The following is a 26,539-nucleotide window of genomic DNA, read 5'->3' as shown; positions in this document are numbered from 1 at the left end:
CCAAATCGGAAAGGGAATGCCTTGATTCTCTTGTACAAACCACTTACGATCAGGGAAATGGCAACAGGTTTGGCTGTTTTCTCAAGGAATTCAGAACAGTTTACATCAGGGATGTTTCCAAAACTTTCCCTTTCTAAATTTCTCTCTGGACTCCACGTTCTGATTTACCCAGCCTTTGTGGATTAGCCCTGAAGTAGCTGGGATATACTGTTTACCCAGATCTGATTTCCAGCCTACTCACAGTTTTGAGACGCAGTTGTTTCTCCGCCGCAGTTCTTTCCTTCTCTATTTCCCCCCTCCTCCTTTTGTAGGCAAAAGGGAGAACCCAGATCTGCAGAAGAATACCCCCTGTCTGAAACTGACCCTGTTCTCTGGATCTATCAGTCTACACTGGGGCCAAGATCACCATTAGATATAAGATGTGCATAGAAAAAACACACGATGAGGTTTGTACTGCAGTGTGCTATGAGGATATGGGTCTGATACAATTCCTTGAAATCTTGCAACAAGAATTTCTTTAGGTACACAAAGAGCACTAGTTTTGAAAAAGCACCGATGCTCTGCAATACAAACAGAGGTTGTGGGTAGCTGTTTTGGTCCAAAGCAAAATCACCTAATAACTGAGGCCAGATAATACCTTTTATTAGGACCATCCCACCTCCCCCAACAGTGTGCAGGCTTTCACGTCCTCCAGAATTCTTCATTTGATGAAATGTCAAAAGGGGAGGAAGAAGAAAAAATATGTTCCAAGCCCTGATGAAGATATCTTCACTGAATCTAGTGTTGAATGCCGGCCAGGCAAACCCGGTACCAGCTCCATCCAGCACTACTGTATTCTAAACTGCCTGGGCCAATATAGCTTAGATGGCCAGCCTTTTTACGTGTAACTATGGGCCAAGCTACACATGACGAAAGACACTTGCCTGGCAAGTGGATTGAGTGGAGGGCAAGTGAACAGTGAGAAATACACTTGCCGTTCAAGTGTCATTCGTCATGTGTAGCTTGGCCCTATATCTCTTTTATGGGAAGGTAGCATGGTATAGCCTGACAATGGCTGCTTCCACACACGTTGGATAATGCACTTTCAATGCTCTTTAGTGATCATTTGGAACTGGGTTTTCGTGTGTGGAACACAAAATCCACTTCTAAAGGATAACTAAAGTGCATTGAAAGTGCATTTTTCAACGTGTGCGGAAACGGCCCTTGTCACATCTTGGAAGCTAAGCGGGGTTCGTACTTGGATGGAAGACCACCAAGGAAGATTCTGCAGAGGAAGGCAATGGCAAACCACCTCTGCTTCTACTTGCCTTGAAAGCCCCAGAAGGTGTCGCCATAAGTCAATTGTGACTTGACGGCACTTTACATGTACATATCCCTTTTATAATTCTTTTTGACACACTGCTCTGCCTCAGTCTCTGTACTGATTTTCTTGTTCTCACCCTGTGCCATCCTTTCCTAGAAGAGGAACATCTAAATAACAGCCGTTCTTTTTGCCTACAGGTACCCTGTCGTTTTGCTGAACGGGAATATTTCTGGATGCTGCCATGTGCAGAAATGCCATTTCAATCCCGCTTTGTAGCCATTACGAATAAGCTTGTAGACATGATCTACTGTAACAGGGAATGCTTCTGGAACTGGCAAATACCTTAAGAAGAGATTTTTAGGTAAGTAGTCAAATGATATCAGTTTAGATACCCGTTTCTGCCGCAAACTCATCTCTATGAATAGCTAGAAAAGGAAGATGGATAAAACTTCATTCATAGTTTGTTTCCCCATCTAATAAAGGTGACAATATCCAGTGCTCTTTTGAGGAATGGCATGTAGTAAGATATGTTTGGTTTACAAATGTAAAATAAGATGACATAATGTAGCAGATGGATTTTCAAAAAATTAATACCTTTTAAAACCACCCTTCAGCTGTGGAGTTTAGGGCAGCACACCTCATTTTCCGCTCCATAATTTTATCACTACAGCAATCTTATGGAGTAGGTTAGGCTGTGAGAGCAACCCAGAGAGCTGTGAGGTCGAGTGGGGAGTTGTACTAGGGTCTTCCGGTTCCCAGTCCACCATTCTAGCTATATGGATTCTGTACTGCACTGATTCCTTCATTTCTTCATGTTTGTTACTGGGTAGCTTGTCCTTGGCTGGTGTCTCCTTGTAACCTTTTGGATGTGATCATCCAGACCCCCTCTGTACAGAGAAATTCCAGTCAGCTGTAACATGATATCTTTTCTCTAAAACCCATCCCTTTCAGAAAACAAAACTTTGTGTATGTCTACTTACATCTTTTTAGGAAATTGTTGATTTAACTCAGGTGCGGAATGGAGCCAAATGCATCTGTGGAGGAGTTATAAAAGGCTGCTCCACATTCGATCAACTTTCACAAGATCTTGAAACATTGTGTGTGAAAAGTCAGAAAGATATTTGTTCACAAGTAGCAACAGAGAGTTCATTGCAAGAGTCAGTTTAGATGGTCTAGGAAGAAGAGTGATGCCACTTCAGGGAAGCACATGGATTGTACTTGTCTGAAAGCACCTCTCTGAAGCACAGCTAGTAGCTCAGAGAGAACATAGGCAAGAACTGGACATATCTGAGGTGGTTCATGCATCTGAAGATTGCACTATATGCTCAGCTATTCAAATGAGTAAGATAGGTTTTGTTTCTTTTGCCTCGTTTTATATGTGAATTATATTTATTTGGTTGAAATAATATCCATGTATAGCTGGTTGGAAGTTACAGGATGGTGGAGTGATCTCGCTCAGGAGACACTGACCAAGGGCAGTCCACTTTGTAAGCATGTATCGTACAAGAAGCGAGGCATCAAAGTACAGGAAGAAAGCAAGAACAGAGACAAGTTCAGAGGCTAAATCTACAGCACCATGGATAGCTCCCTGATAGCAGACAACTTGCTCCAATGAGTTCTAGAGCTGAAACAAACCCATATTTCTCTAAGGCGGCTCTGCTGCCTGGCCCAGGATCTTTCCCCTCCCTCTGAGAGCTGGAAGTGAGCAGTATCTTCATCTTTTGATTAGTATCCTAATCTGGCATGATACACCAGCAGGAGAGGTAGGAGGCGGAGGAAATGACATTATGCCAATGGCATAATGACATTATGCCAATGGCATGATGTCAGTTTCAGTAAATATCCGGAAGAGACATTATGTCACTGGCATGACTCGGTACAACACTCTAAGATTTGGACAAAGCCGTTCAATATCAGAATCTATACCTGGCACGTTTGTAGATCAAGTTGCAGATCCCATAGAGATACCTCCTTCCCAGATTAGGTGTCCAGATAACTGCCTGAGTCAAGGGTTATGTCCAAAGATGTAGGATCAGGTCATTCAATTACTTGGATGCCAGCATTTTTTCAGCAGCCAAGGACTAGGTGCACAACCTTCTTCTTCCCCACACTCTTCCTATAATATGTGATATAAATGCTTCATGTACGTAGCATAACTCTTCCACTACAAATGAAGGGGGAACACAGAAAAAAGGGAATCATGCATGAAACTTTAATGTCACATGTTAGGGGAGCATCCAGTAGCACCTTTAAGACTAACCAACTTTATTGTAGCATAAGCTTTCGAAGCCTCAGTTCTCTTCATCAGATGCATGGAGGGTATGAAGAAACTGGCTAGAGATATATAGGTGGTGAGGGGAGGGGGGAGTAGATGCAAATCAGTTGCAAAAGTCATGAAAGAGGTGGAGTGTACAATTCAGACCCCCCCTCCCCTCCATAGCTGAATCTGAATGGAATGCCTGAAAGGCAGTTACTTCTGATAATGAGATAACCATCCAGTCTCTCTATTCAATCCAAGTTTGATTGAGTCAAATTTACATATGAATTCCAATTCAGCAGCTTCCCCTTGGATCCTGCTTTTGAAATGTTTCTGTTGAACTATGGTGACCTTGATGGAGTGTCCTAGTAGATTGAAGTGTTCTACTAGTTTCTGGGTATTGCTATTTTTGATGTCAGATTTGTGTCCATTTATTCTTTTGTGCAGAGATTGGCTGGTTTGTCCTCTGTACAGAGCAGAGGGGCATTGTTGGCACATAAGGACATATATCACATTGGAAGATGAGCACCTGTAAGAGCCAGAGATTGTGTAGTTGACACCATTGGGTCCTGTAATTGTATTTTCTGGGTAGATATGTGGGCAGAGTTGGCATCTAGGCCTGTTGCAGGGTCTGGTCCCTGTGTTGGGGACTCTGTTAGTTGGTTCATGATTGTTAGTGTGGTTTGAGGTGGGGGGCTGTCTGTAGGCAAGGAGAGGTCTTTCACCCAGGTCTTGTGAGAGAGAAGCATCATTTTCCAGGATGGGTTGCAGATCACTGATGATATGTTGGATAGGTTTGAGCTGAGAACTATAGGTGACAACCAGTATTCTGTTGTTGGGTTTTGGCGGGGGGCAATTAGAGCACCCTCTAGTTTCTGCACCAAAGGAAAGGGACTTGGTATTCTGATAATAGGTTAAACTAGACCATGTAGTTTCAGGGATGTAAATATGAAATAGGGAAATCAATGCATTATGAACTTGAATAATAATTACTTTCTACTGAGATATATTCTTAGAAAGACTAACAGATTCCCTTTTTAATTCTCTTAAGGAAGAACTTTAATTTAAATATGATATAACTACAGGACAAGCTGGATGAATTAACTGTCTTTTCTCTGCAAGCAGTGAAGTGTAAACCAGAGTTTTTTTCCGGGTGTGCTAAGTTTAATTTAATCAACCATTGAAGTAATTTAATCTCACCCCACTAGAAGTGTTTAGCACTGTGTTTGTGGCTTTCATTTTCTTCTCTGCTTTTAATATGGCTGTTCACAGCAAGCAGAAATGAAAAGTGACTGCAGTAAGAACAAAACTGGATTTGAATTACCTAAGTACATCTTGGCTTTTTCTTTTCTTTAGATGCAATTTAATATCGCATGCCTTGGAAAGCAGGCCACAGCACGGAAGGTACTCAAAATGGTGTATGGTGAGTTCTTCCACAGACCGGGACAAGATGAGGAGCTTGTCAACTTAAATGTGGGTGGCTTTAAGCAGTCCATTGGCCAAAGTACATTGCTCAGATTTCCCCATACAAGACTTGGGAAACTACTCAAATGCCATTCAGAAGAGGCTATTCTGGAACTGTGTGATGACTATAGTGTTGCGGACAAAGAGTACTATTTTGATAGGAACCCTTCCTTGTTCAGATACGTGCTGAACTTTTATTACACAGGTAAACTCCACGTTATGGAAGAGCTGTGTGTTTTTTCCTTCTGCCAAGAAATAGAATATTGGGGGATCAACGAGCTCTTCATTGATTCCTGCTGTAGCAATTGGTATCAAGAAAGGAAAGAAGAAGGTCCTGAGAAGGACTGGGATCAGAAAAGCAACAACGGGAGTATAGACTCTACCTCGGAAGAGTCTTCCATATTTGAGAAGGAGCTTGAGAAGTTTGATAAACTGTGGCTTGGGAACTTGCGCAGGAACATATGGGTCAGAATGGAGAATCCTGGATATTGTTTGTCAGCCAAATTAATTGCGGTTTCTTCCCTGAGCGTGGTCCTGGCCTCTATAGTGACCATGTGTATCCACAGCATGCCAGAGTTCCAAAAGCTGGATGCCAACGAAAGAGAGGTCGAAAACCCTGTTTTGGAAGTGGTGGAGATCATCTGCATCATCTGGTTCACTTCGGAGCTCGTGATCAGGTTGGCTGCTGCCCCAAGTCAGAAGAAGTTCTGGAAGAATCCATTGAACATCATTGATTTTGTCTCCATCATCCCATTCTACGCCACCTTGGCGGTGGACACCAAGGAGGAAGAAAGTGAAGACATTGAAAACATGGGCAAAGTGGTTCAGATCCTACGGCTGATGAGGATATTCCGTATCCTCAAGCTGGCAAGGCATTCTGTTGGGCTACGCTCTCTGGGTGCCACATTGAGACACAGTTACCATGAAGTTGGGCTTCTACTTTTGTTCCTGGCTGTGGGGATTTCTATTTTTTCCGTTCTGGCCTATTCCGTGGAGAAAGATGACGAGACTTCAGAACTGCAGAGTATCCCCATCTGTTGGTGGTGGGCCACCATTAGCATGACCACTGTTGGTTATGGGGACACGTTTCCGGTCACCTTAGCAGGAAAGATCATCGGAACGTCCTGCATTATCTGTGGGATATTAGTGGTTGCTCTTCCCATCACCATAATTTTCAACAAATTCTCCAAATACTATCAAAAGCAGAAGGATATTGATGCGGACCCGTGCAACAACACCAACCCGCCAGAGAAAACAAATGAGCTTCCGTATTTTAATATTAGGGATATTTATGCAAAAAGGATGCACTCCTTTATTTCTAGCCTTTCTTCAGTAGGAATTGTAGCCAACGATCAAGACTCAACGGACGCTTCCAGTATCCAAGATGTTGAAGATGTTTATAACATAACGTCTTTGCAGAATGGTACAGGAAAATGAGTTGAACCTCTTTTCTTCTCTTTACAATTGTTTTTCCCTTCTCATGTTCGGTTAGCACAGCTTTTATAAAGAGCACAGAAATCTCAGGGTATTTTACTCTCTGCCATACTAGGGCATTATTTGCTCTGGTGATGTCACACATTCTTTCCTGTTTAGATGAGGCTTAAGGATAGATAAGCCTTGTACAGTGGTTTAATCTTAGGAAACTGGTATTAAGGGTTTGTTCCTGCAGCTGATAGCCTTTTAAAGAATGCTTGTGGTTTGAATTGACTGCTGCTTATGAAATGGTGAACTGCTAGCACATAAGATGTGCACTGCAATGAGGTGAAATTCTTACACATGCGTGTTCCTGAAAAGAAACACAAGTGCATGTAAAACTGTATTCACTTAGAAGCCAAATGCATTTCCTAAAATAGGAGAGGGTTTATTAACAAGCAATGTTAGTGGCTATTCATTATGGTGCAGGTTTTAGTCCTTGGCTGCAGTTCTGTTAGGCTTTCTTCAGAGAAGGAAAATTTCAGACGCTGCGCACAAAAGCATCGGTTCATTGTGCTTCCTGCATAAGGTGAACCATGTGGATTCTGATCTCTCCTAGGGAGAGGCATGAAGCCTGCATTTGCACATCCAGGGGCGATGCAGGAGTTTCCAGCTCACATATGAATCATCCATGCTTCTTTGTCACTGCTCATGTGTCATGTCTGAACGTGCCATGACCCCAGGACCAGCTTAGTGGTGATGGTGAGAGGCACAGTCAAGTCATCAGCTTTATTAATCTATCTGATTCATTGCCTTGAGTCATTTTTTCATAGAGATACATAGAGCTGGAAGGTACCAAATAAGCCATATAGCCCAGTTCCCGGGACCTGGCCTTAAACAGAACTATTCATTTGCCAGGCCACGTAAATCCATATGACCGTAGTGAGAAGATGCACTGCATAATAGCAGACTAAATGGACTTCAGTGGACAGACTGTAGAAATATGTGGAGCCTTAATGGTAGGCTTGGGTCTTGCATGTCTCTGCATCCTAGGGCTTTGGAGTGAATCCGTTCCTGCGCAAGGAAATGTATTCTCTTTCATTTTCTTATCCATTCAGTTCTGGTTTCGGAAAAGCACAATGCTTCCTATTTCTCCAGCACCATGGACTCTTGTCAGTCTGTCTACACAAGCAGGCTAGCTATCAAGTATTGGCGATGCTTTAGAGCTTCATTTTATATCTTCTGTATGCTCCTTTGGGTGCCGGGAATGGATGCAATACAATAGAAGAGAGTCAGTTTCTGTCCTCTACTAAAGCTGTCGAAGGACATTATCATGGCTTAATTTAAATGGAACTGTGATGCAACCCTTGTTGTTTATGACTTACTGTTGATAGAAATAACATTAGCTGGACATCAGCAGGCGGCTGGTGTTCATGGGAAATCTCGTGATTGCTTGCGAAGTGCTAAAATGCCATTATAAAATCACACTGCTTATACATGCAGCTGAAAGTTTTAGAGCTGCAGAACTGACTGCCAGTGAGATTTGCTAGGGCACCCATTGGCTTTGGCAACAAATTGGCAGAGCCCGACCATTTCATTTGAGGTAGTGGAGTTGCTTAGGTGACTCCAAGCAACTTAAGTGAGTTCACACCTCAACCTGTCATTACATACATCTGCTGGGTGCCATTAAAATACCAAATAATGATTCTGAAACCTTCAGAATTGCAAAAGAATTAACAATCACAGATTCTTTCTGTTGATAGTCAAGGTTAGAACGTAGGAGCCTTCAACATGGCTTGTTCTTGCTGATCAGTTAATATTTTTTTTGATAATATCTTTTCTGCTGTAAGATTCCATAGAAGCACATGATTTAATAGAGGCGGGGACTGCGGCTTTCTGACTTACATATAAATATGGGCTTATTTCCTTATTGTTAGAAGTACTGGAGCCAAATCAAAGGGATGTCTTATTCTGCAGAAGTTCTGTGGTTATTAACACTGTACTTTCCCAAACTGTATAAATAGTCATTGTTAGTATTTTCAGAGTTGCCCAAGTAAGAGCTGATCCTGCTCATATTGGGTTGCAGTTTGTGCTAAATCAGACCTGTCTTGGCTTGCGCAAGATCTTTTGCAACCAATTTTGGGGCACTGTAACATTATAGAAAGGAAAGCATTAAACGATGCACAAGATTTTGAGCAAGCAGAACTGTGCTAAGCCTGTTTTTGCTTGCTCCTTGCTGGATGGATCTGAGCCACATCTCATGGTGTCATCTGTGGTATCTGTGGGTGACAATATGGAGGTCACGTCTTATTTTACCACTGGGGTCCATTTGAATTGGCCATAGTTTTGTGGAAAGCAGCACAGGTACCTAGATGCAGTACAGTAGAAGAGAGTCAGTTTTTGTCCTCTGCTAAAGCTGTCGAAGGACATTATCATGGCTTGGTATGCAAAAAGTCTTTGCCAGTTTGGTGTAGTGGTTAAGAGCGGCAGGACTGTAATCTGGAGAGCTGGGGTTGATTCCCCATGCCTCCGCTTGAAGCTGGCTGGGTGACCTTGGGTCAGTCACAGCTCTCTCAGCCCCCCCACCTCGCAGTGTGATTGTCGTGAGGATAAAAATAACAAACTTTGTAAACTGATCTGAATTGCACTGGGGTTTCTGGCTATAGCTGTCTGGAGGTTTAGGCCAAAACCCAGGTTGAAACACCTCCCTGGCCCCAAACCCACCCACCTGTTGTTGCTGTAAGTCAGCTGACTTGATCACATGCAGGTCCTGTAGACCAGAGTGACACCATTCTCTTCTAAGATTGCAATCCTAATAACCCTTTCCTGGGACTAAGCCCAACAGAATAGACCTGAGTAGGAATCTGAGTAGACCTGCTTAGGAGTGTTCTTTAAGTCCAGTGCCCTACCTGATCTCAGTGGATAAAAGCCAGGTTCTATTGCATGTTGGCAAAACTGAAATCTTGGGTCCATGAGCTGGATCAGTGGGGAGTTCATTGCCAGCAAGCAAGAGGCTGGGACACAGTACCGGGGCACAGGATAGGTCGCAGAGCTCACACGGTTTCTTCTTTTGAAACTCAAGCCCTTAATGCTGCAGTGAGATGCCCCCAGCAACCGGTTTCCAGATGGTTGTTAGAAATGTTCTTGAAGCTCCAGCAAATTCCTGCAACTGCGTCACTTCTTTAGAACTTAAGATTTTAACTCATAAATAAGCATTTCCTTCCATAGGCATCTTCTACGGATTGGTTGGATCACTGTTTATTTATATACCTTTGATACATGTGATGTTTTAAGGAGATTCTGGAATGATCCTCTATCTGTTCGTGTGAATAATTCTGCCAAGGATTCAACTTTCCACTTTCAGTCTCTTTTGCTCTTCTTGATAGACCGATGGGTATTCAGTTAAATCTTAATATCATATTCTTTCGTTACAGTGGCTGTTGTAACCATATCTTTGAAATTCCAATTGAAGTCTGTTTGTTCTTTTATCACCCACACTGAGATTTTAACAATGTTATGAACTGTACACTGATATGATAGGAATCCGGCGCAATTACGATAAAGTCCTTGCATATAACCTGCTGATCTATAATGACCAAAATGAGTTATCATCTCCCGTATCAGCAGTAAAATGGACCCCATCCTCCGGCCAACTAGAGTTAAATCTAAGTAAATTGTGTTTCATCTATGTATGCAAGATTCACTGGTGCATGAATCCGATTAACAATCAATAGTGAAATAGGTCTGTAGTGTAGAATGTAGCAATCCAAATGCTCTCACTTACCATTAAAGATTGCTACATTGATGCTTAGATTACACGGGAGCTTTAATGTCGGAGCTTTCTTTGCTAAACTTCCTTAGTTTTGATGGGTATTCCTCAAGAAGCCAAAAGAATAAGAAATGTGATGGTGTACATTACACTTGTTTTGAAGAGATGATGGATAACAGTGGTGGCTGGATTTCATCAGAAGGGCCGTGGTTCAGTGACAGAACATCTGCCTGACATGCAGAACCTCCCAGATCCAATCCCCAACTTCTCAAGTATCAGATAGTGGGTGATACGAAAAAGCTCTGCCTGAGCTAATTTCTGCCAGAGTAGAGAGTACTGACCTTGACAGTCCAATGATCTGACTGAGTAGCCCTGCTCACATGTCACAGTGAGCTCACATACATCCTCCACATATACCTCTTTGCAGGGGTCATTTCTTAGATAAAGAGCTGGAGGAACTCATTAGCATAACATACCGGCATAACTCATTAGCATATGCCACACCTTTGCCATCAACTATCCTGGCTGCTTTGGACCCAAACCTGGCCATTCAGGGCCGAAATTGGGCCCAAAATGGCAAAAAGGGGCTGAAAATGGCTGAAAAGGGGCCCAAAATGGTCAGGATCAGGCTGTTGCTGAACAGGAGTGTGATCCACCACCCATCAGAGGCCCGATCCATCAGAGACCCCTCGGCGGGGCCACCTGACATGTGACCTCTTTGGGGAACAGCCGGAACTGCGTTCCTGCACGTTCCCCCTCGAAATGAGCCCTGCCTCTTTGTAAGAAAGAACCATCATGCATTCACTTTACCAATGAAACTTGGTCCCAGTACCTGGTGAAGTGTAGGGTTTCCATCACACATTGATGGAATGCATTGAATGTAACGTGAGAGTTGTTCAACATGTATGTAAAGAAAAATAAAGTGTACACTGTCCACAGATGGTATGTGTGTTCACTGTAACTTGTGAACAGGGCTACTATGAGGCAGCTTCATGTGTTCAGCCACAACTTTAAATGATACTTATGTTTACAAATTGCCAGTGGTATAATTGGGATTACAGGGAAGGCTGGGAGGAAGGTAGAATTCACACCACTCCAAGGGCTTCCTAGTTCTTTGGAAAATTCCTTTCTGAAAAGACATTCCCTGCTGTTAGTCTTTGCTAAAATGTTTCCTTTACTATTTCCTTTCTACCATCTCCTTCTTCAAGAATCTGTAATACTAGAAAATAAGAAATCCACTAAAATGTTCTTAAAGCGCTGTTTTAAGAATATTTAAAGTCCTTTGGGTAGTTGAAGTGCTAAACTGTTTCTGAAAAAAAATTCTTCATTGCATTTTGTATGGTGGTGTTTATTTATTAAAATATTTAATCCCACCCCATTCCTTTTGACTCGAGGTGGCTTATAGTAATAATGATCAATTCCACCTTGTTGAGGGTACCCATGAGACCTGCCAGATGAGTGAACTTAGTTTAGTAATGTATTTTATAAATTTTGGTATCTTTTGCATATTTCTGTATTTGGTTATTTTAATAAATTTAATTTTAAAAATAAAAAGAATTAAACCTGCAGAAACAAGTACAGGGTTCCCCCCTATCCCTGCAGTCACTTTTCCTCTTAAAAACTGATCATCTTGATCAGCTGTTTGCCCCAAAGTGGTAGAATTATTTTTTTTATCTTATTACTATTATTGCTTTTAATTATTCTTATTGGACTGTATCCAACAGTCCAATAATTTCTCCCAATTCTCCTCTCTTTCCTCCATTTTGCTCCTCGTGCTGTTCCTGGTGGTCTGACCCCCAGGAACAGAAGTTCATCAAGGGGGCTGTAGCAGAATTTTGCTTTAGAGAATCTTTGACCAGAGCCGGGCCCAGTTTGTTCTCACTCTCTCCTTTTGGAAAGAGAACAAAGATGGCTGATTCTGCACACGTTGGATAATGCACTTTCAGTGCACTTTAGCTATCGTTTGGAAGTGGATTTTTTGTTTCACACTTGAAAAATTCAGTTCCAAATGATCTCCAAAGAGGATTGGAAGTGCATTATCCAATGTGTGTGGAATCAGCCATATAGAAGAATGGGAGAGTCAAGGATAATCAGCAACAAAGTGAAGGCAGAGGTTAGTGAACCAGGGCTAGCTAACCAGTGTGAACAAATGCATACCTGTGCTCAGGAATTGTTTCATTTGGAGAGTAGCAATAAGCAATTGGGATGAAAGATTCATGGGAAAGTATGGCTTTTAGGAGGGCTTTGAAATAATTCTCATAGTAGTTATGGTTGGATAAGGAAGCTTTGGATTTGTCAAGCGAGAGACAGAGTTGGCATGCGGAATCTGCCGCATTTCTTGAGTGGCTACAAATGGGTCTTGACTTCTGGAGCCTAGGGTAATGTGTGTTGAAGAACAGACCTTAGTAATTCAGTTGATACCAGTGACTGTTCGAGCCCTAGGTTGAAGGCTGTGAAAAGAGAACAGGCTTTCTTCACCACCTTCTAGACACTGCTTTGGCTTGACTCAGAGTTTGTCATAAGCATCTGTTTTCCGGGGACAGCTGATAAGGGCAGCTTGTGGAAAGACGTACTGGAAGCTGAGAACTAATCGCTGCCGGAGAACGTCATGCTCCGTCTTGGGCAGCAGGGGGTATTCATAGGCACCCAAAGTCACGTCGGTTGGTATGTAAGCTTGAGCATACCAAGTCGCTTTTGGAAAAAGCTAAAAAGGCTTTGCGATAGTCGATCGCTAAAGGGCAGTGCAATAACTTCGGTGTCTGTGAGTGCTGCAGTGTGAAGTGCTGATTCATCCTGGCAGTTCTGACATCTCCATCTATCTGTTTGCAGCAGTAGTTGAAAGTGACAGTTATTGGCCTGAAGTTCCTTGAACGCTCTCAAATTAATCAACAGCTTTTATCAACCCATTACAATATTTCAGCGTGCAGAACATCTCCCTTCCCCCTTTTTAAAAGCTCTAAATGACCACATCCTTCAATTTGTATGACTTGAGTGAGGAAAGATCATGGCTTAGGAACCTTGCGGCTATGGTGTCCGACGTGTACACTTCCTTACCTTTTCCAAATGTTTTCAGTCACGATGCAAGGAAAGCCATTAGAAGAAAGTTAGTGATTTTTCTGTACTGCAGTCTCTTTTCCTAAAATCCTTTTGTGTTATATAAACAGCCCTTCCTGCTGCTGCAGAATGACGCTCCCAGGGCCAAGCTACAAGTGACGAATGACACTTGAACGGCAAGTGAATACACTCACGTGTATTCCTCCCTGTTCACTTGCGCTCCACTTGTGATCAAGTGGAGCGTAAGTGAACAGGGAGGAATACACGTGAGTCTGTTCACTTGCCGTTCAATTCTTCACTTGTAGCTTGGCTCCCAGTCAGAAAGAACTTTGGGTAGACTAGAGAAAGATTCAAAACAGCCGCCATCTTTACACAATAGTGGTCTTCTCCGATTTGTTATTAAAGCCGTCTGGATTTTCACAAGTCAAGTGTGTGTTTAGGGGTGAAGTCTCTAGCCCTTTCCTGCCCCTGCTTCTCTCAGCTCTTCTAACGTCAGGTACTAACCACTACCTGCTCTTTTCAGCTGTTGCCTTCTCCTGAAATCAGCTCCTGGTTTTGAGTAGGGGCGGTGACCTCAAGGGATCTCTGATACATTACCCGGCACTCTTCCCCAAATCAGTTTTCTGGGATTCCGTCTCTCTGAGGGCCAAGCTACAAGTGACGAATGACACTTGAACGGCAAGTGTATTTCTCCCTGTTCACTTGCCCTCCACTCAATCCACATGCCGTTCAAGTGTCATTCATCACTTGTAGCTTGGCCCTGATTTGCCTTGAATTGAAACCATTCATGGAGTGACCAAGGGATGGAATATTACCAACTGGACATTAAATGCAAGTCAGTCCATTAGTTACCAGCTAACAAACAAATTTATTATGAAGAAGGGAGAAAAAAGTTTTCTCCATCCACTTTATCCACCTTATATAATTTTGCAAACTTGAATCACCTTTCCTGCAAACTGAAAGGCCCCAGACTCTCTAGTCATTCCTCATAGGAAAGATACTCTGTCTTTTTCGAGCTCTTCGGCATCTTCCCACAGTTGTGCAATACCTCTTCTGAGATGCAACAGCTAGAATTGTACGCAGTATTCCAGGCAAGGCTGCACAACAGATCTATATAGGGGCATTACAGCATTGTCTGTTACATTCCTTCTACAGTTGTTGGTGCTAGGATTGTATCTTTCCCATGTAATTTGCCTTCGTTGGTTTGTATACATAATATGCAAGCAATGCACAGCATATTGGAAAGTGCATAATTTCCAGTTTATGTAAACATGCAAGAAAGGCAGACCACATGGGCAAATTGTATGATATGCAAATCTAAGGCCAGCAATCAAAAGGGAAATTATTTAAGCCTATGTGAACTCACTTAAAAATTAAAAAGGAAATGTTTCAAGTCTCTGTGAACAAGCTTAATTTTAAGCCTGCAATCCTTTTTCTTAGTATCAAAAGTTCCTTGGGATATGCAGTCTGCTGAAGAGTTTCCCTTGAGCTATAGATTGGGAGAGCTGTTTAGGGTATAATTTCCTAGGGATTTCCCTTAGACTGAAATACAATACCAAGATGAAAGATTACTGGATTGTATCCAAGAAATAAAATAATGCTTTTTCATCATATTAACTGATAATAAGCCATTGCTGTGGGAGTTCATAAACTTGAATCAAAGTTATTTATCATTTTAGCTCATGTTAAATCACATCAAGTATAGACCCTTTTTGTATCATAACACATTAGGTAAAATACTTAGGATGAGTGAATTTTGGCAGGAACTGATACCCTTATCTGAAATTATTTCTGCTCAGCTGATTCCCCCCTCCCCTTTAAAGCACAGTAATCTCTATAATGTGAAACAGGAAGAGAGACAACTTTCTTTTTGTGAGCTGAGGCTCAAAGAGACGAGATATATCGTTCTCTTGAGGTAAAGTCAGCGAGGCTTTTCATTAATAAACGAGATGGCAAGCCGTCCCTTGACATATCCTAGAGATAGGTATGTCCTTAACGGCAATTAAAAGGCAGATTTTTGAGCTAGGAAAAGTTGGGTTCAGTGACTTGCATAAATCATGAAAAACGTTCAGATTTCCATATTCGGGCATGTCCCTAGTTCTGGTCCCAGAGAGAAGGTTCTGCAGCCCTGCCTGCTCCCCCACCCCTCAGCTGATACATTATTCAGTTACCAGAGGTAGCTGTTGCGATTTTGAAGCATTGTGGCCCCACATTCTTCAGTTTGCCTTTGCAGCTATAGGGGCAGAAATTTGCTCCCCCTCTGAGAAAACCTGAAAAAACACACTGTACTCTGTAGCCTTTTCCCGCATTGCATTGATTGCAGGCTGCAGACAGGCTGGCTGTAACTACCATAACTACAGATGACATTTGCTGCCTCAGATAAGAAGACACCCATCTCCTGCCCTCTCAGGTTTCAGGATCTGAGTTGTGGTAAGGAAGATTGTGTTTTCAATCTGTAGCTCGCTCGCAGATTTGACGGTGTGGTGAGTCATTATTCCCATGTAATATAGATGGGAATGAAAGGCTGTGAGAACGTGCTGTCATCATTGTATGGCTAGGTGTCACCAGGGGTCATTTCTTAGAAAAAGAGCTGGAGGAACTCATTAGCATAAGCCATTAACGTGCCACACCCCTTGCCATCACTGGAAGTGTGTCATTAGCACAACTGATTTGCATATGCCACGCCCCGACATCACCTATCCTGGCTGTTTTGGACCCAATCCTGGCCATTCAGGCCCCAAATTGGGCCCAAAATGGCAAAAAGGGGCTGAAAATGGCTGAAAATGGGCCCAAAGTGGTCAGGATCGGGCCGCTGCTGAGTGGGAGAGTGATCCACCACCCATCAGAGGCCTGATCCGGGCCATTTCAGCCCCAATCCAGGCTGAAATGGGCCCCAAATGGCCGAGAGTCAGGTGGGCAGGGTCACCTGACATGTGACTTCTTTGGGGAACTGCCAGAACTGCGTTCCTGTGCGTTCCCCCTTGAAATGAGCCCTGGTTGTCACGCAAGTGTCATAAATGGCCCAGGCCCTGGGAGTTTTTGACACTTCTGATTCGAAGCAGGAAAGTCCACAGGCCTGGCTGTGGTATAGACCTAGTCTTTTTTTCCGTGTTGTGCAGTGCACTTGCCTTCTTTCAAAGATACATGTTAGACAGAGGCACATGGTGGGCATGTGTACATTGTAGTTGCGTTATTTGAGCTTAGAATATGGCTTGAATCCCACAGTAAATAGACCTTTCTGTCAGCACTGCAGAGTGGGATTTCTTCACTTTCCTCTCTTCCTGCAGTCCAAAATGTCCCCCCCCCGCCTGCTGCTTTTGGGGGACAGGAAACCATCGAGAAACTGAGGTGGTGGTAGTGGTGGTGAGGTGGAGGTCACCAACCTGATGGGGGAATTGGTGGAAAATTTCCCCCCTTACATTAGCAGAAAAATTCCAAAGTATTCTTCCATTAGCAGGAATATTCCGACAACATTCCCACAATATTCTTGTAGAACACCTGACAGGACAGCAGTGATTAAAAGGTCTTAGGTCTTTAATGGTTTAACTACATGCCTAGTTCTGTTTTCCCTAGTTTATTTTAACAGAACACAGCTGTGGGGGCTGCACTTTAAAGGGGATGCTGGCCTGGGGGGAGGAGGGATATTTTTACCCTTTCCTCTGGCTCTGTTTTACCACTGAATGTCAGCCTCAGATGCTTTCACTTCTGCAAAATAGCTCCCCCAGCCCCGTGTTCCCCCTTAAGCATTGGAGCCAATGACTCACCACAGTTGCTGTTTTGTGGGACTTGCTGTACCTGTCCTTGAAGTGGCACTGAACCCTCAGATGGGATGGGAGGTGTCAAACCCCGTGATGCCTTCACAGCTGGTCATCCTGTAGAGTGTTTGAGTGGCTCTGGAGGGAAATCATGGCTAGCAAGTCATTGCAAGTCTGAAGATGGGTTGATGATCTCTCAGACACATGAAATCAGTAGGGAAAATAAAATTACCTGTGGTGTTCTGTAGGATAAATGACCCTATATAAATCAATTACTAGCAAGAACAGGGTCAATAATGTTGTTGGCGCTATAGTTTTGACTCCCCCCCCCCTTTTGAACAAAATGCTAACGTGCATGACAGAGATACCTGTATTGCTATACATGCTGATTGGACAGCTGTCAAAACATTATTACATTTCGTTAAGAAATGTTGGCACCTGACTTAATCTCTGCTAATGTACCGTGTGCTGGAATGCGTACAGGGACTGCTGCATTACAGGAATGTGCAGCGCATGCAAAATGCTTCTGTTATAAATTGCAATTGCAAGCTCTAGGTTGGGGAATGAAGCTTTGCTTCTCGAGAGTGTCCTGAACAGAATGCTTAAAACTTCAGCTCCCCACTGCCTTTGTTTTGCTTGCAATCTTTGCCGGTTTCTCTGTAAAACTGTAGCTATATAACACTGAAGGAGATTTGTAGTTAATGTTACTGGGATGGTTTGGGAAAGGCAGAAAGTAAATGGGATTTCAAATTGCAATGGTAAGGTACTTAATGCAGATGGAGAGGATATGCCCAATGTCAGAAACTTCAGTGGAACTTAGAAGCTATCACGTATTCACAGAAGGCATTTATTTGGAAACATTGCATCAGGTTTTAAGGCCGTATTAGTTGCTACTCGATCAATCGGATTAGCTCACAGTGTGTGATCTACTGACAGTACAATCCTAAACAGAGTTACTCCAGTCTAAGCCCATTGAAATTGCTGTTGGTGAGGGGAGAGGAAATGCTCCTGCCCTCCCCCCACAAGCCATTTCCCTGCCTGAAACAGCACTGGAGGGGAGTCATTTCCCCGTTTTTGCTGTTCCACATGGAGTATTCTGTGCATGTGGAGCTGCAAAAACGGGTATGTAACTCTCTCCCAGCACTATTTCTGCTCAGGAAGATGGCAGGGGGGGGAGGCAGAGCCCCCCCGGCAGTTTTCCGAGTCTGTTTGTGCTCTCTTGAATGTGTAGTTTGGCCCTTAGGGAAGCCAGTATGGATCTTTTAGCACCGTAGTGATAAAATTCCTGTTTGCCACCTGGATGGCCCACGCTAGCCTGATCTTGTCGGATCTTGGCTACTAAGCAGGGTTATCCCTAGTTCCAGTTTGGAAGCGCGCCCACTAAGGAAGACCAGGGTCTCTGCATAGGCAGGCAACGGCAAACCACCTTTGAGCATCTCTTGTCTTGAAAACCCCACGGGGGTCGTCCTAAGTTGGCTGTGACTTGATGGCACTTCCCTCACCACCATCCTCCCCCTGACACTAGCGTAAGCTACTGCAGTTTGGACTAGTGGAAGGTCCCAGACAGTTTTTGAAAGCATCCCCACAAAGTGCATGGTAATACATAGAAGAAGAAACAACCCGTGAACTGGTACTTTCATGGCCACAGGTGCTTTTCTGTAGCATGTACACAAGCATAACAAACCCCTCCCCCCATACACACTGAGTTCAGTTTACCTTATGGAAGATGGACTTTCCTTAGGAACAGGGCTTGCAGTATAGTTTGTATCATGTTGGTTTTCTGCTGATTCTGAAGACTCTAATTACATTTTCTGCTGATCTTCAGCACTAAGGTGGGGGTGGGGGTGGGGTCAGCTTGGAAGCTGCCCTCGTCTCAGATGATGCCAAAATTGCCATTAGTACTTTTCTCCGATCATCAATGAGAAAATGCTGCCAAATTTTGGCTTCGCTAGCAAGCCTTTTGCTGATATTTGCTTGAGCTTTCCAACTTCTGGGTCATGTTATTATAATTGCCAGTAACTTCTTCGAAGAACTAATGTATACAACCAGCTTCCCGACAAAACTGTGCAGTATTATGATAGCTGCTGTGCATTTTTCGTTTCAGGCAGGTAGTCGGCAGTCTGCCTTCACTGTTTAGACAAGATGATTTGCATCTTTGTAAGTGTGAAAGTTTCTTCAGGTGCTACGGTACAGAGATGCACGTGCATCAGTTGCTATCTCGTCACATACTGGTTCCTCTGATACCCTTTCACCTTCCCAACAAACCTTTAAGGTTCTCCAATAAGCTTTGCATAGCCATTTGGACCCAGCTGTGCAAGTCTAAGATCGGCACCAGAGCCATTATCCCATACTGGCTCTATGGAGGTTGCAAATGGCATTGGTTTTATGATTCTTCATCATCCATAAACCTAAAGCATGCATTCCTAGATTTTCTTGTTCTGCACTGTCATTCAGTTGTGGCTCTAGGTTATAGCTATGCCAGTACTTCTGTGCATATGCATGCTGTAAGTTCATCCTTCACCCTGTGCTTCTAAGCATGTTGAGCAAGGCAGTCTTTTTTCCTTTCCACGAGAGACAGTATTGTATAGTGGCTAGAGTGGTGGACTAGGATCTGGGTGACCCAGGTTTGATTTCCTGCTCTGTCATGGAAGCTTGCTGGAGAACTTGGGCTAGTCACAAACTCCGAGTCTAACCTACCTCACAGGGTTTGTTGTGAGGAAAAATTGGAGGAAAGAAGAATGATGTAATTTGCTTTGCGTCCCCTTAGGACAGAAAGGCAGGGTATAAATGAAGTAAAATTTTAAAAAATGTGTCGATTGCTTATCAGGCAAAAAGGGATGAGGGTGGGTATTTAGACTGGTGTAATCATTGCTGATGTCACCAAGGCATTGAAGCAGGAGAAAGCAGTGCCATTTGACAAAGCCGATCCTAAGAGCTGGGGCATTTATCTCTTTTTTTTTTCCTAGTGAAAAATTGCAGTGCGACAAACTAGGCAGAAACTAGAATACTGTGATTGGATCCACCCAGCGCTTTTTTTCAGGGGGAACGCGGGGGAATGGAGTTCCGGAACCTCTTGAAAATGGTCACGTGGCTGGTGGCCCCGCCCCCTGATCTCCAGACAGAGGGGAGTTTAGATTGCCGGCGCGGAGGACAATCTAAACTCCCCTCTGTCTGAAGATCAGGGGGTGGGGCCACCAGCCATGTGACCATTTTCTCCAAGGGCAACCCACTGAGTTCCGCCACCTCTTTTCCCAGAAAAAAAGCCCTGGATCCACCAACATGAAAGTAAGCTGTATAAATAAAGTCGCTGTGTGTTTGGGGAGGGTTATATGGATTGGGGTCATGGCAGTGAGAAAGATACGATTACAACTTCCTCCTATGCCATTTACTTGATCAAAAATGCCCCCCCTTGCTTTAAGCCCCCCACGATAGGCCAGTTGTTATCCCTACCATGATAACAACAACAACAACACAATTTGATTTATATAACACCCTTCAGGACAACTTAATGCCCACTCAGAGCAGTTTACAAAGTATGTCATTATTATCCCCACAACAATCACCCGGCGAGGGGGGTGGGGCTGAGAGCTGTGACTGACCCAGGGTCACCCAGCTGGCTACAAGTGGAGGAGTGGGGAACCAAACCCGGTTCTCCAGAGAAGAGTCTCGCCATTCTTAACCAGTATACCAAAATGGCCCTCAAAGATGTAAATCATCATTGGAGGTCCATTTTTAATAGGGAAATAGTACAGAGGGAAGAAGTACCCTCCCACCTTTGCTCCCTGCATCACAGCCCCTGAATTATATTGCAGCCCCCACAGTTGTTTTTAGGGCAAAATAATGTCAGGGGTTCCAGTCACAGGACTTCAGCATTGGACATAGTTTGACACAGTCTGCTGTTTGCTCATCACTTATAGCTCAGAGGGTGCCATTCCTGCCGTGCTACTCACAAAGTTGCTCCAGAGGAGAAGATGGACAGGCAGGTAGACTTACAATCGTGTCTTAGTATATTGAACATTAGTATAGAAGTTTTCAGGATTTTTTTTTTAAAAAAACGGAGACTGTAAATGTATTGAGAACTTTGTTTTTATGTGGTCTCATTGCATTATATATTTTAAAACAGCTACCCATATCTACTTTGCCTCAGTTTCGTTTATGTTTTTGAAAAGGCATATCCAAAGAGAGGCTAGACTGTATGAATAAAACAGTCATGCTTTTAAAAGCTTCCATTTGTATGCACGAGCACGCGCCTGGTTTCCTCTGAAGATAAAATTCATTATAGCTATTGCCAGTGAATTTCACTTTATGTCTAGTAATTGCCATTTTTTCTCCCTCACCTTCTTTTAAATGAGCGAACAATGGGAAGCTCAGAAAGAGTCAGGCAGAGCTTGGCTGTGGATACACTTAGATTTCTTGCTTAAATTCTGCCATTTAAAAAGAATGCAGTAGTTTACTTTGAATCATTGAACTAGCTACGTACTGCTCTTTCCAGAGGTTCTGACCCTAAGACCAATTCCCATGCCCAATGCACTTGCTACTCAACCATTAATGGGATTTAATTAGTGTAAGTGTGTGCTGGATTGCACCCAAAGAGAGTTGGGCATGTATCATGGTACAAAGTGAATGACAATAACTTGAGATAATTGAGAATGAATGTGTTCAAGGAGGTTGTACTTAAAGCGGAGTATGAATTCTTTTGAGAAAACAACACCCATGAGATTTTCATTTAATTCATTCCTTTAACTGTAGATACACGTTTTTTTAAAAAAAAATCAGAAGGGTTAAATTTAACAGCTGGGTGTTAAAACAAGGTCTGAAAAAGATCAAGAAAACTGCCGGATGGGTAAATAAATCCAGTAAGGATATATTAGGCATAAAGATTGATGTAGTCTGTGCCATTTTGAGAACATCGGGGTCACTTGAGGTACAGTCCGTCCACTCCTTTTCTCATCTTTTAGATAAAGAGGAGTTTAGTTGACATGCTGATATATGAGAGGCTGAAAATCTTACAAGATTGGGGAATGCAATGTATAACGGGCCAATTTTGTCATATGATAAAGCGGCTGTCAATAGGTGGTTGGATGGTGGCTGGAAAGAAGAAGAAATCCTTTCTTGGTATTTGCAGTTTGGGTACTAAACTTGCAACTGTGTATTATCCAGTAAGGAGAAGATTAATATGGTCTCGGTCATATCCAGTGTTTTTTTTTCTTTAAAAAAAAAGAGGTGTGCTGGTACTTACGATGTTCGTGTCCTTGGGGGCCCAACCCCACAGGCCGAAAGAGGTGCCAGTACTGGCTCGTACTGCCACAAAAAAAGCCCTGATTCCAAGTTTTATCCAATACTGTCACATTAATAACATCTAGAGTACTTGCTCCAGGGTACAGGGGGAGCTTTAGGATGACACATTCTCAGTGCACCTGCTGGGTTCCAGCAAACAGAATTCTGGCACGTTGCCCTTGACTTTCTGAGAGAATGTTGATGCTTTAGGAGCTGGTAAGCCCTTTGCTGGTCTGGAAGCCCCGGCAAATGCTGTAGCTTTCCACTATCTGGGGCTGGCTGTACTACAGGTTAAAACTATGTACACTACAGGGGAAACTTGGAGGGGAAAAGGGATTTGGCATTTCAGTGAGTGATACCAATTAGGCAGAAGGTGTGTTCACTCGTGAGAGCACTTGGAAGCATTCTTCATCTGTTAGAACATAGCTTAGAAACAGCTAAGATACTGCAAAATTAAGAGTTTGGATTTGGTTTTTTTGCCACCAAACTTTGAAAGATATGTTCGTTCTTCCCTGTGTACCGAGTCACTAGGCTGTGTTTCTGAATGGCTGTACGCTGGTTTTCTCTGAGTTCAGAATGCCTGTATTCATTGTTGAATATTTGTTTCCTGGCTTGTTAAATATGGCAGTCCCTTTTCTTAGTATGATGTGTAGTGGTTGCTAGGCATGCAAATAGGTCTGAAATGGTGGCGATTGGTGTCATGACTTATAAATCCAGAGGAGTTAGCCGTGTTAGTCTGTAGTAGCAAAATCAAAAAGAGTCCAGTAGCACCTTTAAGACTAACCAATTTTATTGTAGCATAAGCTTTCGAGAATCAAGTTCTCTGATAGCTTCCTAAAGAAGAAGAAGGAAGTGTTATTGCCTAATGCAGTTCCCTCAAGAAAAGAACTTTTGAAGGGGATTTTTCTCAGGTACAGGTTTGCAGGTTCCCCTAACTATAATCTTCCTTTTAGCTTTCTGATAGTACCACTCTGGTCCATGCTGGGAAACAGTATGGGAAACAGCACTATATATAATTGAAAGATATGCATATATAAAACATGAAAAGCCAAAGGTGTTTGAAATATTTGAAAACTGGCACTGTTAAAAAATGAATGTGTTCCCCCACAGTGAATGCATTGTCCATGTGTGGAGCTTCTTGATAGGACTTGATAGAAAACTTTTTTTCCCCCTTCCACACCTGTGTGTGCAGGTGACATTCAGTGCAAGGAGCCATGTGACCGAACAGGAAGTCTGTGGACATCCCCATGTCTCAAGCACAGTGTGAAGTATGGTTGGGACACAAGGGAGTCATGAAATAAACTGCTCATTTTCTTTAGTGGTGACTTGAATTACCTGCACAGGAATAGGCGGGGGAAAGAAAAGAAAGACCCCGTAGAGCTCTGTCAAGAACATGTCCGCACAAAGGACTGGATCATGCCCAATGTTAAGAATGTTTTTTTTAAAAAATATTATTACAGGAATTTTATTATGCTGATTATATACGCAGATGTACTGGACAATGGCTTTTAAAAAAATTGTTTAAAAATATCAAGATAGTATCACAAAAAAACAAACCCTAATGATTGATGGCTGAATTTTCCCTGACTGTATTTTGAGCATCCTGTTGGGTGAGAGGGGAGGGAAGGGAGGGAAGCAAGAAGCATTAGTTTAATGGGCAAAGGTCATAGCCTAGTGACATCATCAAGACATCTCATAATTTCCCCATGTATTTAAAGTTCTTCCGGGTTACAATGTATTCACAAAGCGGAAAGAAGTTGCAGGTCGCAGCGTATGTGCAAAGCAATATTGAACAACAAAAGTCACGCAATATGTTTCATTAGGACTGACCAAAATGACACAAAATGGTGTGTAGTCTTTGGTGTCATTTTGGGTTGGTCCTAATCAAAAATGATTTTGTCTCTTTTGCTTTTTGATTTGATTGGTTGATTGAATTTATAATCTACTCTCGCCGTGAACAGGCTCAGAGCAGATTACATCAGTGTTAAAACTGACAGTAAAATTTTACATTAAAACCATAAATAAATGTGCACAAGACAATAAAAGGTCTGGTAGCTCCTTAAAGCGCCAGCATTTTAAAAACAAAACAAGTGTGACCGACTTAACTTCCCATAAGCCATCGTTTCCCACTGTGTAGTGGAACCATGTACAAGAGTTGATTTTGAAGAAACCAAGACTCAGCATTAAAAATATGTTTGTCTCCCTTCATATAGAACGGGCATCTTTAGTCTCATCGAAGACACATCTGTGACTGGACCTGTAGTCTGCTGGTTACCTCTGGCACTAAGCACAGCTAAAAGCATCCATACATATTGAAGAGATGCTTCAGCACTCAACTATTGAGAATGGTTAAAGGATCTCTCCCTAAAGCAACCCTAGGGGAAATAACCATAAGCAGTAAGTGGCACAAAAATGGGGCAGTGCTGACAGATGTTGCTAGAGCTTATTGTGCATTTGCGGTTACAGCTTCGCACCAACCCCCCCTCCCCATTCCACCAAAAATAAATAAGCCATACATACCATTGATTGCCTCATTTTATATTTTTGGCCAGCAAAAAGTTTTTTATCGAATCACGTAAGCCACATGATGTAAATTTCATGTTCTCCTCCCCCATGAATTAATATGTTCTCCTCCCCCATGAATTAATGACAACATCTGCTTTTGGGATTCAGCCTAACTTTGCCAAATGCTTCCTTGCCGCCATGATTACCACCATTCCTTTTGCTGCTGAATGATAATGATGATCGCGATTTATTGTGACCTCCTCTCGTTAATACTGCTTGCTGTTCCTTCGCTTGTGAACTGTTAAAAATTTCAGTAAAGAGGATACTTTATCAGTAGGCCAACTGCGCAGCTATCTCGGCTAACCACTTCACAATAAGGCAGGCTACCTCAACACCAATAAAACTTTGACATGACCAATAACCTTTTGTATGTGTTCTTTCTAAAGTGTATCATCTTATCATTTAAGCTAAAATCCAATGCGGGATGGTTTAAAAAGTACTTTAAAAAAAGTCAATTGGTCTGACTTCCTGAGAGCTAGTTCACCTAGTTTCCTGAAAGCTACTATGTGGTTGTTTTTTAAGAATTTAAATGTAAGAGGAAATCTGTTACCACATTGTTAATCTCCTAGCAGCGCTCTACATTTGTCTCTGAAAGCCAAATTTGTTTAATTTAGGGAGGAACTAGATACAGTATTAATCCCAAAGGAAGGCTATGTTCTTTTCCAGATGTGACATAAAGAAAAAGAGGAGGTGGTCAAATTTGCTTACAATTTTCAGGTATGTACAGCATATTAAAACTTCTTTTGCTTAATGTTTGGGAGGGCTGTCAACCTTTTGGGATGATATGATATTACCTCAGATATTACATTGTTCCTACTCCTATAACATTTGAAAATTGTAATGGAAGTTATGATACGATCTAACTGGAGGGTTTCCAGCCCCCGTTCTACATCATTGGCTGTTACTGAAGAGGAGGGAAATTGAGAAAGGGCCTGGATAAATATACCTAAACGTCATGAGAGACTAATAATCTATTTAGTTCAACATCCTGTTTCCCAAAGTGGCCTCAGGAAGACCAGTCCAGAATGTAAGCGTTACCTCAGGAGGAAAAAAAGGGAAAAGTGGCCTCAGGAAGAAGCCAATAAGCAGGCACTGGTTAGAGGAGTAGGGTTGCCATATGGATACATACGGGAGTAAAATGTAATTTGATTATGAAAAAATGGAGGAAAAAGTGCATGCTGTGTTGATGCCCAACCGGATGAGTTCTGCAATTGTAACTTTCCAGCATTTTAAAAAGTAAAACAGCCCATAGAAAATTCCAATTCAAATCGCAGCCATTCTGTGATGGAGGGGGTTAATCTCTTCTCCCTGTGCAATTTCACGGATCAAAGCTCCCCACCTGTACTATTTATTTATTTAAAACGTTGTTAGTCCAGAAAGGGGGGAAAATATGTGAATCCTTTCTTTCGCCAAAGAAGCTAGCTATAACTCAGAAAAGAAACTACCAAAGAACATTCATTCACAAGGAACCACACGTTGTATGTGTTTGTAACTAAAATTAACAAGAGGCTTGCTGCCAAAGATTTGGCACAGTATTTCAAATCAACATAAGTATGGAAATCTTCACTTGTGCTTCACACCCATCCAGGGGTCATTTCGTAGAAAAAGAACTAGAGGAACTTATTAGCAGAACTCATTAGCATATGCCACGCCCCTTGGCAGCACCAGAAGTGTGTCATTAG

General features: G+C 42.7%; 1 protein-coding gene across 1 annotated transcript in view; it reads left to right on the top strand.

Annotated features, from left to right (window-relative positions):
* KCNS3 (potassium voltage-gated channel modifier subfamily S member 3) overlaps window positions 1-25,201 on the top strand; it is a 51,599-nt gene extending 26,398 nt beyond the window's left edge. Inside the window, exons 2-4 of the mRNA XM_054986239.1 lie at window positions 1,501-1,664; window positions 4,917-6,447; window positions 24,506-25,201. Of these exons, the coding sequence (XP_054842214.1) occupies window positions 4,917-6,447; window positions 24,506-24,543 (1,569 nt within the window). The 5' untranslated portion in view covers window positions 1,501-1,664 and the 3' untranslated portion in view covers window positions 24,544-25,201. The remainder of the gene's footprint in view (window positions 1-1,500; window positions 1,665-4,916; window positions 6,448-24,505) is intronic.
* The last annotated feature ends 1,338 nt before the right edge of the window (window positions 25,202-26,539 follow it).

This window comes from Eublepharis macularius, chromosome 1, assembly GCF_028583425.1.
Source record: "Eublepharis macularius isolate TG4126 chromosome 1, MPM_Emac_v1.0, whole genome shotgun sequence".
NCBI classification, from domain to species: Eukaryota; Metazoa; Chordata; class Lepidosauria; order Squamata; family Eublepharidae; genus Eublepharis; species Eublepharis macularius.
The sequence above is the reverse complement of the archived record's forward strand: the minus strand, read 5'-3'. Positions and strand labels throughout refer to the sequence as shown.